Below are 18,557 nucleotides of genomic sequence, written 5' to 3' on the forward strand. Positions count from 1 at the left end.
CTACTACTCAGTATGTATAATATTATGCATAAAATTATAAATATTTATACGATTACGATAATTGATGTATCATATTTTAATATTTATTTTCATCAAAGAAGACTAATATAGTAAGAGTGGGGCTTACAGTTAGGCTTACCGTCTAGTAATTTTTTTTTCTTTTTTTTTTTTCATATTTTTTTAATATATTTAAATATTTTTAAAAAATAAAAAAATATATCAATACATTTAAAATTATTTCTTTAATTATTAAGTAAGAAAAAAAATTTTCAGCCGTCAAAATAAAGAGGTAAAATAGTTTTATTCATATAATAATATTAATAAATAAAAAATCAATTTAAAAACTAATAACGTGGATAGATCATGTTGACGGAGGCCAGCCCACCATCTGCTTCTGATCTTCTCATTCTTTCTGTCACTTTATTTTCTTTCTAAATTTCAAACCAGTTATTTGTTCCAAACGGGAAGCCGTTTTAGACGTCGCTGGCCGCTCCCATTTCCCTCGTGATCCCTATTTCTTTTTTTTTTTTTTTTTTTGTTTGTCATTTCTCCAAAAGGTATACATACGCACGGTTAAGACTGCTCCATCCCTCCAATTTCATTTTCTGTTTTTCGTTTGGATAATGTGAGAGATTTATATATAGTTCCCTGGTTCTAATCTAACTAGTATTTAATATTCGAAGATGTAGTAGTATGTCATCAATGCGCTGATTTCTTGCTTGTGCAGGGAGTTTCGACCGCGTGCTGTTCATGAGAGAACCGTTCGTACGGGGTCCTGGTTAAAATCGGATTCGGGCTTTGCCGGATATGCCGGGGAGAGCGGCGAAGGAGGAGGAAGAGGAGGAGGTGGAGCAACGGGTGGAGGAGAATGGGGAGAAGTACGAATTGGAGGAGCTGAGGGACCGGATCAACTCGTCGCGTGCAAGTCGGTTCAAAACTGATCACGAACGAGTTGGGGCTCGAGCCAACTCGCCGCATATTCAGTCGCGACAGCCTTTTCCACGGCATCCGAGACCTCTCTCGAGGTTTTGTCATCCACCCCGATAACCGGTACGGCCTCCACTTCCCTCTCTATTTCTCTCTCGCTTTCATTTTTATTTTCTGTAAGGAAGAAGGTACCGGATGGGCCCGCTGCGCTACCCGAAGATTTGTCATTTGGTTTTGACTTCCAACTCTGAAGAATCGAACGGCGGGAGGTTCGACGGGTGGACGAGGTGGATTTGTCTTTGAAACTGAATAATATTTGGGTCGTGGTCATGGTGTAACTTGTAAGCCTATAAGGCTTAGTTGTCGCTGGTGGACCCCTTCTTTAGATGAGGACCCGTTGACAGGGACTGTGCCTTCAAGGCGGTCTGTCATGCAATTAGCATCGGCCTTCTTCCACGTGTGTCCAAACTTCAAACTGTTTAGTATGGGCTGCCCGTCAAAAACATGGGCCTAAGGCCTTAAATAATTTGTTTATTAGCTACTCGAACAGTTTTGTTACCAACAAAAATGGAGAGTTAAGTTCTCGTTTATTTTTATAGATCAGATCAGATAAAATGAGTTGAGATTAAAATTAAAAAAATTAAAAAAAATATTTTTAAAATATATTTTTTAATATTATTTTTATTTTGAGATTTGAAAATGTTGAATTATTTATTTTAATTTGTATTAAAATTTAAAAAAGTTGTAATGATTAAATGAGATGAAATGTTTTCTGAAAATAAACGAGACCGAAAAGTTGCAAGTCTAGATTGAAATCCATAATAAAATATAAATAAAGTTTGAAATCAATCCCTCTGGGGATATTCAACGTGGTAAATAATGAAATAGTGAACACTTAAGCGAAAAATTGAAAAAAAAAAAAAAAAAAGAATACAAGAGTGTTAGCGCAGCTGATTTCTCTGTATCCTTGCACAAAGGCTCCCAGCCTTTACCCATTGCCAGCGTGTCCAAACAGAATGCTCAACGTGAAGATGAATCCTCTGCACTCATGCATAACAGCTCACAGCCTTCACTCATGCCCAGCACGTTAAAACCGAATCACCTCACAACAGAAAAGGCAAAAGTCATGTGGGGCAATTCCAGAAATGCTACCGAAGAATCTTCTTGAAATATTCTGTATCTTGGTTCTGACTTGTCTATAAATACTATTCAAGCACTGTGTGCAATTGTAAGGGAAAATGGCACTCTGTAATCAACGCTGAAATAGTAATTGTTCATTGAGGCATTTCAACAAATGACTTGCATTCACAAAGCATTACTGTTTCTCAGCATGGTATCGAGAGCCATCTAGGACCTCTGTCCATTTACGATCCTTCCATGGCTCCCCCACCTCCAACTTCGTCCCTCACTAATACTGCTGCTCATCTCCTCATAGTCAAACTCTCTCACGACAACTTCCCTCTTTGGAAAGCTCAAATTCTTGCTTTCCTCAAAAGTCATCAACTCTTCGGCTATGTAGATGGTTCTTTTCCTCCTCCCCCTCCCACCATTGATGACAAACCCAACCCAGCCCATACCTCTTGGCTTCTACAAGATCAGATGATCATTTCTTCTCTTTATTCTTCTCTCACCGATAACATTCTCTCTCAAATTGTCAATTGTCCCACATCTCACGAAATTTGGACCACTCTTAATAATCTCTATTCGGCTCAATCCACCGCTCACCTAATGCAAACAAGATACCAATTGGCTACATTAAAAAAAGGTTCAGATTCGGTTTCTACCTATTTTCACAAAGCCAAGTCGTTAGCCTCTTCACTCTCCTCCGCTGGTCATCCCCTCTCTTCGCACGAATTCATCATTTATCTTTTAACTGGTTTGAGCTCTGACTATGAATCTGTAGTTTCTTCTATCACCACTAGACCCGAACCATTATCCTCCTCTCAAGTCTATAGTTACCTGCTAAATCATGAATCACGCCTCACGCATCAGACTCAAACCACTCTATCTGCTGCGTCTTTCTCGGCCAACTCTACCAATCTTCGTCCTGCTTCAAATTTCTTTCATCAACTCGTGGCCGTGGTCGTGGTCGAAGTGGTGCCCGTAACTCCTGTTCTGGTTCTCCCAATTTCTTTTCCTCTTAGTCTTCCACTAAACCCACTTGTCAAATTTGTAATCGGGTTGGTCACTCAGCGTTTCAATGTTATCATCGTTTTACCCACAATTATCAACCATCCCCACCTCCATCTCTTACAGCTCACTATACCTCTATTCCCAACTCTTCAAATCCGTCCAATTTATGGTTTCCCGACTCCGCTGCTACGAATCATTTTACGTCGGATTTCTCTAACTTAAATTTAGAGTCAACACCATACACTGGACCCGATCAAGTCTCTATTGGTGATGGATCTTCTCTCCCCATACAGAATACTGGCACTGGCCTTCTTCCCACACCTACTGGCAAATTTCTTCTTCGCCATTTAATTCATGTTCCTTCTATTTCTAAGAATTTATTATCTGTTAGACAATTTTGTCTTGATAACTCTGTTTTCTTTGAATTTAATTCTTCTGGTTTCTTTATGAAGGATTTGCATTCCCGGGAAGTACTTCTTCAGGGCTCCGTTAAGAATGGCTTGTACGTGCTTCCATCACATGAAGAGTCCATTTCTGGGTCCACTAGCAACACTCAGCATCAAGCTCTCATTGGTGAAAGAACTACTCCTCAAGTTTGGCATTCCCGCTTAGGCCATCCTTCTCCTCGTGTCACAGCTTTTACTATTCGTCAGCATCATCTACCCATCACCTCTACGTCTACTGTTTCTCTTTGTAATGCTTGTCTTCAAGCAAAATCTCACACTCTTGCTCACGCTCCCTCTCCCTCTAGATCATCTCATGCTTTTCAACTTTTATTTTTAGATGTTTGGAGACCAGCTCCTGTGCTATCCTCTAGTGGTTTTAAATTTTATTTTTCCATTGTTGATGACTTTACTAAATATATTTGGTGTTTCCCTTTACATTTTAAATCTGTAGTGACTACTCTTTTCTTAGCTTTTATTAAATTTGTACAAAATACTTTCTCTAAAAATATTATTGCTGTACAAACTGATTGGGGTGGAGAATTTCGCCCCTTTTCCTCTCTTCTTCTTAATTATGGTATTTCTCATCGTGTTACCTGTCCTTATTCTCACGCTCAGAATGGAAGTGTAGAGAGACGTCATCGTCATATAGTAGAAACCGGGCTCTCTCTTCTAGCCCAATCTTCGGCCCCTTCCAAATTTTGGGCTGAGGCTTTTCAAACGGCCACTTATCTAATAAATAGAATGCCTACTCCAATTTTAAAAAATATCTCCCATTTTCAAACTTTATTCAATCAACAACCTGATTATAAATTTTTGCGTATTTTTGGGTGTGCGTGTTGGCCTAATCTTCGTCCCTTCATTCGCCATAAAATGGACATGCATTCTCAACTTTGTGTTTTTATTGGATATAGTTTAAATCACAAAGGCTACAATTGTTTACACATACCTACGGGTAGAATTTATATCTCGCGAGACGTTCGTTTTAATAAAAATTCCTTTCCTTTCTCGGCTACCACTGCACCTCTAAATATTTCTAACTCTTTATCTCAATCCACTTGCACGCCCATCTCCCTTTTTGGATCTCCCTCTCAACTCATTCCTCTCGACTCTGCCAATTCTCCATTTTCAAATACTCCTTCCTCTCCTATCGGTCCACATAGCAGCCCAGTGTCTATCTCTCCTTCGGTCCAAATCTCCCCCATTCCTTCGGCCCATCTCAACCCATCCTCTCCAACCCGATCCAATACTACTCCCCTCGTGTGTCTTCCTCCCCAAACCCTACCTTACCTCCTGCGCCGATCTCATCACACCCTCCACTATCTCCTGCGCCGCACTCATCCAATTCTCCATCAACTCCTGCGCTGACTTCATCAATTCCTCACTTCCCTATTTCACAAAATCCTCCTATCTCTCATCCAATGTTGACCCGTTCAAAGACCCATAACTCTCGACCCCTTCAACGCACAGATGGCACTCTCTCTTGGCCTTTTCCCAAACCTTCTGCCTCCATAACCGAATCCACCACTATTCCTGAGGAACCAACCTTCTATACAGTGGCTTCGCAATATCCGGATTGGCGTGATGCCATGGCTACGGAATTTGAAGCCCTTTTACGGAATCACACCTGGGATTTAGTTCCTCCCTCCTCCAATCTCAATATTCTTGGTTCTAAATGGGTCCTTAAAACCAAAAGACATGCTGATGGAACCCTAGAACGACGAAAAGCACGGCTTGTTGCTAAAGGGTTCCACCAGCAAGTCGGTTTGGACTATTCCGAAACTTTTAGTCCAGTTGTTAAGCCGATCACCATTCGTATAATTCTTTCTCTTGCAGTGACTCGGAAATGGCCTCTTCATCAATTGGATGTGCAGAACGCATTTCTACATGGGGATCTGGAGGAGGATGTCTTCATGCATCAGCCGACTGGGTTTGTAAATCCTGACTATCCTCATTTTATTTGTAAGCTCCGAAAATCAATCTATGGTTTGAAACAAGCCCCGAGGGCTTGGTTTGCTAAGTTGAGTTCGCATATGTTAGATTTAGGATTTCATGCCTCTGCGTCTGATTCCTCTCTATTTATTCTGTCTAATTCAACGATTTCCATTTATGTCTTAGTTTATGTTAATGATGTTGTGGTGACAACTTCAAATACTACTTTAATTACTGACTTTATTCTTGCTTTACGTCACTCATTTCCTGTTAAAGACCTTGGTGTTCTACATTATTTTTTGGGTATTCAAGTTTCTCGAATTCCTCTGGTTTGTTTCTTTCCCAGCATCGCTATGTTTCTAACCTTCTTCACCGCACAAATATGCATCAATCAAAAACAATGAACACTCCAATGGCTTCTTCCACTCGACTTACTGCTGTTGATGGACCCTCCTTTGAGGATCCACAGCTTTATTGAAGTGTTGTTGGAAGTCTTCAATACCTGTCTTTTACTAGACCTGACATCTCTTTTGCTGTTAACGGAGTCTGTCAATACATGCATAGTCCCCGTCTCACTCATTGGCAAGCTGTTAAACGCATTCTTCGTTACCTTCGTTACCTTCGTTTAACCTCTTCCTTTGGCCTATACTTCTCTCCCACTTCCTCCTTTAAAATCACTGCCTTTTCGGATGCGGATTGGGCTGGTTGTCTGGATGATCGTAAATCTACTGGAGGTTTTTGCATCTTTTTTGGCTCACATTTAATTTCTTGGGGTTCAAAGAAACAACCCACTGTTGCAAGGTCCTCAACTGAGGCTGAATACAAGTTGGTAGCAAATACGACTTGTGAAATACTTTGGTTACAATCTTTATTAACTGAATTAGGAATTGCTATTACTGATATTCCCACTTTATTTTGTGATAATCTTGGTGCTACTTATCTCTCGGTTAATCCTGTTATGCACTCAAGAATTAAACATGTTGATTTGGATTATCATTTTGTTCGTGATCGTGTTGCTGCCAAGTCTCTTGCTGTCAAATTTCTCCAAAGCAAAGATCAAATTGCGGATATTCTTACAAAGCCGCTCTCCTCTGTTCGTTTCTCTCTTTTACGATCAAGCCTCACCATCATGGAGGTGCCGCTTGCCTCGTGGGGGGATGTTAGCGCAGCTGATTTCTCTATATCCTTGCACAAAGGCTCCCAACCTTTACCCATTGCCAGCGTGTCCAAACAGAATGCTCAACGTGAAGATGAATCCTCTGCACTCATGCATAACGGCTCACAGCCTTCACTCATGCCCAGCACGTCAAAACCGAATCACCTCACAATAGAAAAGGCAAAAGTCATGTGGGGCAATTCCAGAAATGCTACCGAAGAATCTTCTTGAAATATTCTGTATCTTGGTTCTGACTTGCCTATAAATACTATTCAAGCACTGTGTGCAATTATAAGGGAAAATGGCACTCTGTAATCAACGCTGAAATAGTAATTGTTCATTGAGGCATTTCAACAAATGACTTGCATTCCCAAAGCATTACTGTTTCTCAGCAAAGAGAACACTTAAGGCATTTGTAAGACTTTCTTAAGAGAGACTTTCTATTATGTTGTTTTATATAACGATTATTTTTTTTCTTTTTCTGAGAATTGTCTGGTTTTTGAGTTAGCCTTGTTATAAATTGGGCTAAGCTAATCATGGCGAAATCCAGTTTGTAACCGGGTTGGTCGTGTGAAGGTCGGAAAGGGGTATCGAATGAAGACAATTGAGTAGCTATTGGCCACCTCTTTTCTGTTCATCCAACCCTATAAGTTCTCAAATATTTCATTTTCATTCTACAAAATCATTATCTTTTTCTTAGCTAACAAAACGTAGTTGTAAGAGACTGGAAGATGACCCGGTATCATCTATAGCCCATATACTTTATAATGTATTTCGGTTCTGTATCACTCATACCACTCCGGTCCAAATAAGTCGTCATTGCTTCACTGTTTGGCGAATAAATCAAAGTTCCTTTTGTTTTTGCATTTAATAAAGCGAAGTTCTATTACGTCTTTCATGCTACGTTTGTGTGTGTTTCATAATGTGGGCATTAACGCATCTGTATAGTTAATGAAAAGAAAAGAAAACTGAGCATATATCGAAGTTAAATGCAGGTGGTATCGGGCGTGGACAAAGTTCATACTGGTATGGGCACTGTATTCATCATTTTTCACACCCATGGAGTTTGGGTTCTTTCGGGGGTTGCACGATGATCTTTTTATACTGGACATTGTTGGGCAGATGGCTTTCCTTGTCGATATTGTTTTACAGTTCTTTGTGGCCTACAGAGACATCCAGACGTACCGAATGGTCTATAAGCGCACCCCAATAGCGATCAGGTCAGATTTCTCTTCCCTCCACGATTCCCTCGGTTCTCAGACAGTCAGACGTGTAAGCATGAGCTCGATTATTAAGGACCGACTTTAAAACTTTATGATCCGTTTTTTTTAATCACATTATGATCCGTTTTTAATCTATTTAAAAGTTGCACAGTTCTTCACCATTTATAGCAGTGGAAGAATTTTAGTGAAATTATATGCTCTCTTTCTCTCTCTTGGGAGGACCGTAAAAATGCTGAGCTAATGAACTCTGAAGTTGTTCATTCACATTGGAAAGTTTGAAAAGTGAGTCCTGATCCTTGCACTCTGGCTAACATGGCCTGACTATAGTGGGAATACAACGATATGATAGATGGGATTATATGATCATAATTATGTTCTAGATTTACTAATGAATACATTTGGCTTCTGTTAAGAGCTGTGATTTTGTCTTCATTGTTTAAATTCTTGGTTGCAGGTACTTGAAATCTAGTTTTAGCATTGATCTCCTTGGTTGTATGCCTTGGGACATTATTTACAAGGTATCCCTCTTTCTATCTGTACTCTCATCTCTTATCACTTCTTTTTTCTTGGTTTTAGTACTTGTTATTAATTCTACATATTCAAGACATTATTATGTTTTCTTTGTCCTCTGGTTTATATTTGCCATGTTTCTACCATCATCTTATTAAAGTTTATATTTTGTTTTGTTTTTCTATTTACTTTTGAAAGCACATGCGCGTGGAAGAATATCTGACACTACCGCAATGAACTTCCACAGTTATTCTTTTTTTTTTTTCCTTGGTTTCTTTCGAAGCCCTTAATTTTTATTTTTTTAACCTTTCAACGTTCCTACTTTAATTTGTATTGTGGAGTTCGGAAAGATCAATTGACCATTCTCATAACATTCTAATCATGAAAATATTGATAGTTGCGGGCATTAGAATGTGACCTGTCCACTCCGTTAATGGTGATGGAAATGAGATGATTACTGGTTTTTTTCCCTAATTTTACATAGGTTGGATTTCAACAAACGACTTCAATTCTGTGCTAATTAACTGCAATGTAAATCTTAATGGATTAATAACTTGGACTGAAAAAAAAATCATAAATCTTATTCTCGCTAGTGTTTACTTATAAGTAAGAAGTATATTAAAAATTTAGTCAAATGCAATGTGGAGGGGATAAAATATCTCAGACCCATACTGGGTTTCCAAGCCCAGTCCAATGTGAGGGGACTCATCAGAAAGGAAGAAAGAAAGAAGGAAGGAGGAGACAAAGAGCCGAGGAAGGAAAATTGTGTTAGGAGGAAAAATGGAGATGTGACGTAAATGAGAGAAGATGTGACATAAAGCAAGGGAGGAGCAGAGGATAAAGGGGGCTTCTAGATGACTTTTAGGGGGACTCTTGCTTCTACTTCTTCTTGTTCAGCTTCTTTAACCTTACGACGAGAGCTCTGGTGACTGGATCTCCACCAGAAGATTGAGTTTAGATCTCCATTGTACACAGAGAAGGACAAATTATGAGAGACTGTAAAATACGCATATTATAGTAGATTTGTCCTCCAAATGACCCGTGGACATAGGCCCAGCGCCGAACCACGTAAATTTGTATGTCCCCGTCTCTTATTTTCCTTATATTTATTTACTGCTCACCTCCATGTATGTACGCATCGACGCCGTACAACCGCACCGGACCACCGCTGGGGGCTCCATATAGTATTGATCGACGGCCTAATAGTCTCAGCAGGCCGAGAAGGAATCTTTCTCCCCTTCCGGCCTATTGCGCTATTTTTAGGCATTAACATTATGTTTTCTTGCACAAAGGGGTATTGGCTTTTGGTCTGGTAACCATGTTTGCTATGCATTGGGGTTTTGTGACTTCCCCTATCAACACTTACAGTGGGATATGTCGTTATATTCCTGTTGGCAGAGCCTCCTAAATAAGGTATTCCAATAAGTTTGAAATAAGAAACTGAGAGTAGGATCTGTGATTCGAGCAAGTTTGCAGCATATTTGAAGAAAATTCAAAGTTCTAAAGCTTCCCCACATATACTTCTAAAGAAATCTTTATGTTCGGATGGCTGCGTACAACAATTTCTCCAGTTTTCTAGATTTCATGGATTATGTTTTAGAAAATATTTTTTTAAGTTGCTCTTTCTGTAATCATTTTGAGAAATCTGTTCTGAACAGGCTTGTGGAAGAAGGGAGGAAGTGAGGTACCTTCTATGGATCAGGTTAAGTCGGGTCCGTAAAGTCACTGTATTTTTTCAAAACATGGAGAAAGACATACGTATCAATTACATGTTTACCAGGATTATAAAACTTCTTGCCGTTGAACTCTATTGCACACATACAGCAGCCTGCATCTTTTATTATCTGGCCACCACTCTGCCTCCTTCTGAAGAGGGCTACACATGGATTGGAAGTTTAAAGTTGGGTGACTATAGTTATTCACAATTCAGAGAGATTGACCTTTGGAAGCGCTACACAACGTCATTATATTTTGCAATTGTTACCATGGCCACGGTTGGTAAGTTACTCTTTTCACTTCTATTTCAATGAATAAAACCAAAAAAGTGATACTGTTTTGTGACATTTGCCATATCATGAGTTGCATAGTTCTACTATAGAAAACTGATAAAATGCTGTGGGGTCCGCAAATTTGCATATTTAATGAACTTCCTGCAAAATTATTGCGGACTAACCTAAAGATCATTTTTTTTATAAGTAAAAGACTAACCAAAATATTACAAGTATTAATTTTCTGTCCTTTTTTTTTGTGTTCATCAAATGATGTTACATTGGCTACTACGGTAGAAGGAGGCATGAAAGTTTTGACTGTGCACTAAATATATATATATATATATATATATATATATGTATATTTTGTGTGTGTGTGTTACTCGAATGTGTATGAACTTCTACTTTACAATGAAGCATCATGCTTTATTTTTTTTTTGTAGCCTTAGTTTAAAGGCAATTTAAGGAGGGAATAGTGAGTACAAAAACGAAATTTTTTGATGCCTATGATTCGAGTCAAAAGATTCATATGTAAAAGTAATAAAGAATGCCATGACAGTAACAATAAAGCAGTTCATTATATTACAGCCATTTACTCATTTGGATATTAAATATAGCAGTAAAATGGATAAACTTGCGTCATATCTGATAAATGCACCTATAATTTTTTTTTTTTTTCACATTTTAATTAAGAGTTTTACCAGTTTGATTTCCAATCAAGGAACAAATTCATTTTGGCCACTTAGTTATTTTCAGCTTGATAAGAAGCAGTTTTCCTTTGGTGCTTTAAGTGGCAGTGAATTGAAGCTTATTGGAAATTTTATACAAATTGAAACTTCACAAACTTTCCCATTGTGCTTATAGTAATGCCTCTTTCTATTGCAGGTTATGGAGATATTCATGCAGTCAATATGAGGGAAATGATATTCATCATGATATATGTTTCTTTTGACATGGTTCTTGGCGCTTATTTGATTGGTAACATGACAGCATTGATTGTAAAAGGATCAAAGACAGAAAAGTTCAGGGACAAAATGACAGATATCATCAAATATATGAACAGAAATGGACTTGGTAGGGACATCCGTAGTCAAATCAAAGGCCACTTGCGCCTACAGTATGAGAGTAGCTACACTGAACCTGCTGTTCTTCAGGACATCCCCATGTCTATCCGAGCAAAGGTAAAGTAGAACGAAAGATGACTTTTTGAACCTCAAATTTTCCCCCCATTTTGATGAATATAAACACTAGAATAGCTATCTACTGTTTTTATCTGCTGATTATTGGCAATGCTTTCCTGTCAGACTTTTTCACAGTTCTTATTGTGTAGTATTCATTTTTTTGGTTCATGTTTTCAGTCTTCTATATTTACCCAAGACCGATACTATTTTGACGTGATGTACCAGTTAACTGATTAGTAGTTTGACTCAGTCAGCAACTGCATCTTTTACGTACCCATTGTCTTAAAAACTTGCAGACTGTGCAGCACTGGTACTTTTAAGGGAGCCGTAATTTTATACTCTTCGATATGCACCTGATACTCCTCAAACGTGTCTATCAGGAAAAAGATAATTTTATAATTCTGAAAAATATCAGATACTTCTTGGACTACTTACATTTACACATTGTAAACACATTCAGCTGAATTAGAAAAAAACTAATATACTTAAAATGCATTGATGAAAGTTCCTTCTCTAATTGTAAGGGTAACATCAAATTGGGTTGAATTAGATATTACGCTCCACCACTTTTGTGGGGCAATATATGTGTATTGAAGATTAACATATGCACCTGGATTCTAGATCTATGGAAAACTAAAATGAAAGGAACTGCTAGGTTCCTATTGCAAAGAAACATTAAGTGAAATTTGATAGTACCTAGAATATCCTACGTGTCCCCAACTGGTCTTGATGTTGATGTTGAACCTCTTATATCCCACATCAGTTGGTTGATTGAATTAATTGCTTTGTCAAACAGTTTTGGTTTACTCAAAATGGATCAACTCTTCCTTGCAGATTTCCCAAACTTTATACTTGCCATACATTAAAAAGGTTCCTCTCTTTAAGGGATGCTCTTCAGAATTTATCAACCAGATTGTAAGTCATTTTCTTGCCATTGTACAAATCTTTATATATTATACCGACTCATTTTCACTATTTGCCCTAGATGATGGACTTTGTTTGCCATTAATAATATAAATCAGATTTGGACACTAGGATATCATTGAAAAGTTCATTTTTCTTCGGGGTCATTTGTAGGTCTTTTGGGCACTAACTTCTATTGCTATTTAGCACAGACACAGACATTAAACCTGGGTGGGACAGGAAATAGCAACTTCTTTGAAACATGAGATGAACACAGCATGGGCTTGAAGTTTGTGTGTGTCTGTGTTTGAGAACATTTTTCATTTCTTGATGTCAGAAGTCACATATTTCAACACAGGTACCAAAATGTGGATAGAGGGATGTCAATGTAGCGCTCTAGCATAGATATGGTGTTATAAAGGCTACCTCAAATTTAGTTAACTTGACATTAATGGCGGTGAAAATTGGGAGTGTGAGTGAAGATCACAAGTATTGGTGTTTAATGTTGCATAATCTTGGGAGTATTTCCTTTGCTACATTGAAATCCTTGGCTTCATGTGATTCAGAATTTTTTTCATTTGATGTTGCAGGTTATTAGACTCCATGAGGAGTTTTTTCTCCCAGGAGAAGTGATAATGGAACAGGGAAATGTGGTAGATCAACTGTATTTTGTCTGTCATGGTGTGCTGGTATGATTCTGTATTCTGTATTCTGTAGTCATTACTTTCAGTCATTTCATTTGTTGAACATTATGGTTTTCTTTCTTTTTTCCCTCGTAATATTTCTTAGATATCTCTATTATACTAGAGTCTGCATATATATATATATATATATATATTTTTTTTTGATAAGTTACTAAAGTCTGCATATATGCTTAAGCATGTTAATAGATTGTCATCTCTAGTCTGTTTTACTAATAAAAAAAGTGTTCATCTCTAGTCTCTAGATCATTGTAGTTTATTTGCCTATATAGTTTCAATATGATGCACAAAGCTTTTAGTTTGCACTAGGTCTCGGAATGTTACAAGCATACATTATACATACATCCTCTGAATTGGTCACTGGGTCAGCTTCTTTCATTTGTTTTTTTTTTTTTTTAAATCAATTCATTATGCTCACATATATTGTGATGTTCCACTAAGTTGTTTCTGAGAAGGTCGGGATATAAATTCTGACGTTTTCAACCTGCATAGATTTAAAATACCAACATAACTATTCCTGTACAGGAGGAGGCAGGCAGAGGTGAAGATGGATTAGAAGAGACTATTTCATTACTAGAACCTAACAGCTCGTTTGGAGTAATTTCTATTCTTTGCAACATTCCTCAACCCTATACAGTTCGGGTTTGTGAACTTTGCAGGCTTCTGCGGCTTGATAAACAGTCTTTTACAAATGTACTAGATATATACTTTTATGATGGTCGGAAAATCTTGAACAACCTTCTGGAGGTAATTAACTCTTGCATTCCACACTCTTATCTTAATTCCTGAAATTTCTGCCATCAGCAGCAGAGTTTAGAATTGAATATAGAAAGATTTTAATACCAGTCTTCCCAATTCATGAAGAGGTTGTTTTTTTTTTGTTTTCCTTGTATAAACTTAATATTGATTTTCTAGTGCGTCAATAAGAGGCTTAGTAGATGATAATTTACAGGGAAGCGATAGTAATCGAATTAAGCAATTGGAGTCGGATATCACATTTCATATTGGAAAACAAGAAGCCGAGCTTGCTTTGAAGGTGAATAGTGCTGCTTATCATGGAGATCTGTATCAGCTAAAAGGTTTTATACGAACTGGAGGTGATCCCAACAAGACAGATTATGATGGAAGGTCACCCTTGGTATGGAACTACTTGATAATGCTTCAGACTTGTCTTATACTTAGTTTACTCTTTTGTTTCACGTTGTTCTCTAAGATTTATCGTATATCAAACTATCCTGGAATAGTTGACGGAAACTGTTTCTTAGTTTAAATTGAATGATTTATATACTGGAGATGGAATGCCATTTGCCCAATTGTTTTTATCAATCTTGCTAACTTCTTGGTTTCAAAGCAATCTCTTAGCTGTGCATCAATTAGCCGGTTAGTTCTCTAGGCCAGATCCATTGCTGAAATTGCATTTGGAATGAATGCATGGATCTGCAGCTGTTTAGAATTCTTTATCCAAAAGCAAATACCAAATCCATGGCTTTTCTCTGGAGTTTGCCATTATGTTTTGTTAAACCTTGAAAGCTGATATTCACTTTTCTCCTTAAAAGTTCTGACTAGCAGCATTTCAGAGAAGGACCCCTTTTGTTCTAAGACGTTGCAGCAATTTCCCACTGATAGCAGATGCCTTGACCTTATATAAGTCTTTGACCCTAGGTTATCTATTGAATTCAGTCCATAAGTCAAAAAGCAAAGATTTTTAATGCATTTCCCTAGGGGAATGTGTGCATTTGAGATGTAATTAGCTATAAGACATGTACCGTGAATTTTTAGTTTCCAATTGAATAGCAGTGTTTTCCTTCTGCAATTCTTAATTGTAGCAGCTCTGATTTTGTAGATTGGAGTCTCGTAAGTAATCTCATCTAGCTCAAATTGGGGACACTGATCTTTGCTTTGAACAAAATCATGCGGTTGAAATTATTAAATCCTTAGTTTGGGCACCCACCTTATAGTTTACGTTGTTATCTTGCAACATTAGTTTAAAGAAAGGGTGAGTGTCCCATCTCTTTCACTATTAGGGAACATTCTGATAAGTTTTTAAATTATGCATTTTGTATGTAAGCACACTCTTGCACATAATTGAAAGATGCTTGTATATGTTGTGGGGTGATGGTAAATTGGTGCGTATACAAGTATGCAATTAGAGAAGTGCGCTGCAATTGTATAGCTGTACTGAAGTTTATATATGGGATAGATACATGGAATCATGGTGATGGGAGCAACTTAAGTTGGAAAAATTTTTGGATCATCAAAGAAACTTATATCATAAAAAATTGAGGAGAAAGAAAGCAGTGCTCAAGTCTGACGGGCCTTCGATTTTTTTTTTTGACAAGTTTTTGTTTTGATAAGTTTTTTTTTTTTTTTTGACGGGCCTTTGATTTGAACAGCATCTTGCAGCATCAAGAGGACATGAAGATGTCACACTTTTCCTTATTCAGGAAGGAGTGAATATCAATATTAGAGGTAGTTTTCTAATAGGGTAAACTATAATATATCTATGCAGCTATGTTTTGTATAAGTTTTACTCTGTTAACGGTGTCATAGTATCACATGGCTTATATTTGTTTTGTATAGATTATTTTGGGAATACGCCTTTACTTGAGGCCATCAAGAATGGGCATGATCGAATTGCTTCTTTACTATCTAAAGAAGGGGCCTCCTTGGAGATTGACAATCCTGGTAGTTTTCTTTGTACGGCTGTTGCAAAGGGGATTCAGATTTTCTTAAAAGGGTTCTGTCCTATGGAATAGATCCAAATTCCAGAGACTATGATCATCGAACTGCACTTCATGTAGCTGCCTCTGAAGGATTATATTTGATGGCACGGTTGCTTTTGGAAGCTGGAGCCAGTGTCTTCCCAAAGGACAGGTGCAATTCAAATATTCATCTTTCTTTTTGGTTTTATCCTCAAGGACACTTGCAAGTTCAAGAGTTCAGCTAATGAGCCTGCAGTTCTTACAAAAACCGGTGCCACACTAGATATGGATGAATCCTTCCAGTAGATCACTTTATACCTTGTAATTCCTGCTTGCCATCCAAAAACCTATTAGAGTAGTTTATTTGACTTTGAGGGTTTTAATGATGTCTAGGAAGAAGTTCCATTCATTCTTTTCCCCAAGTATAGCCAGATTTTCACATTGCCTAAACTCTTTGTAGCTGTACCATTTGCACCCTTTTACCCTTAGCCGTCATTGCAAAAAAATGTACTTCACCTAAGGAAAGTGGAGTGACGAAAAAAATTGGAATTAATTAAAGGTAGGGTTTTTTCTCAAAGAAGTAGAGCTGCTTGATCCTTCAATGCATGGCTGTTGTAGTTTTCATCCTTTCGCAGCGTTTGTGGTGCCATATTTTCTTTCCTTTTAAGAAAAGAGGAGTAAGAAATATTTTCATCCACAGTTGATTAGCTTATGTTAGGCTATAAATTAAATTAGTTTATGTTAGAATATAAATTAAATGATCGAATCATATCAGTTTAAATTATTAGGTTAATTGGTAATTAAACATGGTATCAAGCATAGGTCCTGAGTTCAAACACTGACTTTACATTTCATCTACCATTTCAATTAAATAGTCAACATGTTTGGCCAACTTAAGCTTGGGAGAGTCTAGACCACACACGAGGGAAGTGTTAGCATGTAACTAAATGTTTAAATTCACTATTTCTTACCAGCTTAAGCTTTTAAAATAATAGGTAATTTAACCGTCTATTTTACTATTTTAAACATTTTATCATTTTTTTGGCCATTTGTCCTCTGTAGGTGGGGAAACACCCCAATTAGTGAAGGCCGAATGTGTGGAAACAAGAAATTGATTCGTCTACTGGAAGATGCAAGGTCGGCTCAGTTGTCAGAATTTCCCTATTGCTCTCGAGAAATCCCAGGTATTGGAAAGCTCTTTGATTAGCTTTTACTAAGCTAACAGGTGGGCTTATTAAAGAAACGAAAAAAAATATGCTAACAGGTTAGATCAACTAGAATATTTAACAAGAACGAAGGCCAGCTGCTTGTTTTATTCAGATAAGTAAAAAGAAGATAAAAGCTTGAAAGAAACTCTAAATGCAGGAATGTACAAACTGGAATCTGCTCTCAATTTACTAATTCCAGCTTGCTATGAGTGTGTTGGGTTGGGTTAGATAAAAGGAGGTGTTATGCCTATCAGAAATACCTGGCATGGGACCTAGACTTGGGCTCTGAACAGAAACGGTCTCTCAGATTCTATGTTGAATATCAATTTTTATTTAATATCATTGATTGCCTTGTTTCGCCCATCCCTGATCTGAACTTATGAGGGAGAAAGTCGTTATTACACTGAGACGCCAGAATATGTTCAAACCTTGTTTATACATGTCTGATACTGCAGAAGGCTATCAAATGAAGAAAATAGATACGTGTTTTCATCAAATTAGGGTTGGATCTTAGCCTTATGCTCCCTTTAGATCTCAGATTTAAATCTGAAGACATCGGATTGAGAGATTTTCCCTGCAATTATTCGAGGTGGGCCCATTCCCGAATAAGTCGGGATTTCTGTTTCGAACATCGGTGCCAACAAAAAAAAGTTTGATTTTATCCTATTTTTTCCTTTTTAAAGCTAGGGATTCGCTCTCACCCATGCCTCAGTACTTATTTAAAATTCTGTTTTCCAATAAGAGTAAGGCATAATTGTAGTTCATCTTTGTTTCAATTATTTGGGTAAATGAAAGGTAATTGATTGTTAAATAGGTATCTGAAAAGAGAGCTTTGGGAGGTGAGAGCTGTCACGCTAGAATATCTCTTTGATTTATATTTTTTGTGATCCAGAGAAGCTTACCTTTGATACATTCGTTTTACCTTTTAAACTAAACCATAATTTAATAGTAACATGCTGAATTTCACTGTCATTGCCACCCACACCATCGATCTTTTTTATTTGCCTTGTCCATACTATGTTAGATTGTCGTCAAACAACCTGTGTAATCATAGTTTGAATACTAAGTTGATATCATCTTCTCCTCTCTCTCTTTTTTTTTTTTTTTTTTTTTTTAAGTAGTCTTTTCTTTGTGCTGCTTTGGCAGAGAAACTGGGAGTAAATAACTGAATTTCTGTTGCCATTTACAGATAAAGTGCACCCCAAAAAATGCACGGTATTCCCCTTCCACCCGTGGGATCCCAAAGAACATAGACAACATGGCATCATGTTGTGGGTCCCGCATACAATTGAAGAGCTTATCCAAGCAGCATCAGAGCAGCTAGACATTTCAAGTTGTTCTTGTATATTATCAGAAGACGGAGGTAAAATTATTGATGTAGACATGATTAATGATGACCAGAAGCTGTATATCGTCAGTGAAACACATTAATATTTTGCTAGTTTTGAATGAGAAAAGTGTTACAACCACAAAAAGATATCACAAAATTAATCATACAAAATGGCATAGCTTCATATGATACAAAATGACATACATTGTACATATGTTCA

At 37.4% G+C, this 18,557-nt stretch overlaps 1 protein-coding gene across 1 annotated transcript; it reads left to right on the forward strand.

Annotated features, from left to right (window-relative positions):
• Window positions 1-623: 623 nt before the first annotated feature.
• On the forward strand, window positions 624-18,443 carry LOC121248130 (potassium channel SKOR-like). Its single transcript, XM_041146496.1, is given in 15 exon segments — window positions 624-933; window positions 935-1,050; window positions 7,587-7,811; window positions 8,269-8,332; window positions 9,983-10,322; window positions 11,198-11,493; window positions 12,328-12,408; window positions 12,987-13,085; window positions 13,623-13,844; window positions 14,050-14,235; window positions 15,491-15,566; window positions 15,678-15,803; window positions 15,806-15,971; window positions 16,862-16,983; window positions 18,197-18,443. Coding segments are annotated over 15 exon segments (2,487 nt in total). The 5' UTR covers window positions 624-807; the 3' UTR covers window positions 18,439-18,443.
• The last annotated feature ends 114 nt before the right edge of the window (window positions 18,444-18,557 follow it).

The sequence above is a fragment of the Juglans microcarpa x Juglans regia genome, chromosome 2D (genome assembly GCF_004785595.1).
Source record: "Juglans microcarpa x Juglans regia isolate MS1-56 chromosome 2D, Jm3101_v1.0, whole genome shotgun sequence".
NCBI classification, from domain to species: domain Eukaryota; kingdom Viridiplantae; phylum Streptophyta; class Magnoliopsida; order Fagales; family Juglandaceae; genus Juglans; species Juglans microcarpa x Juglans regia.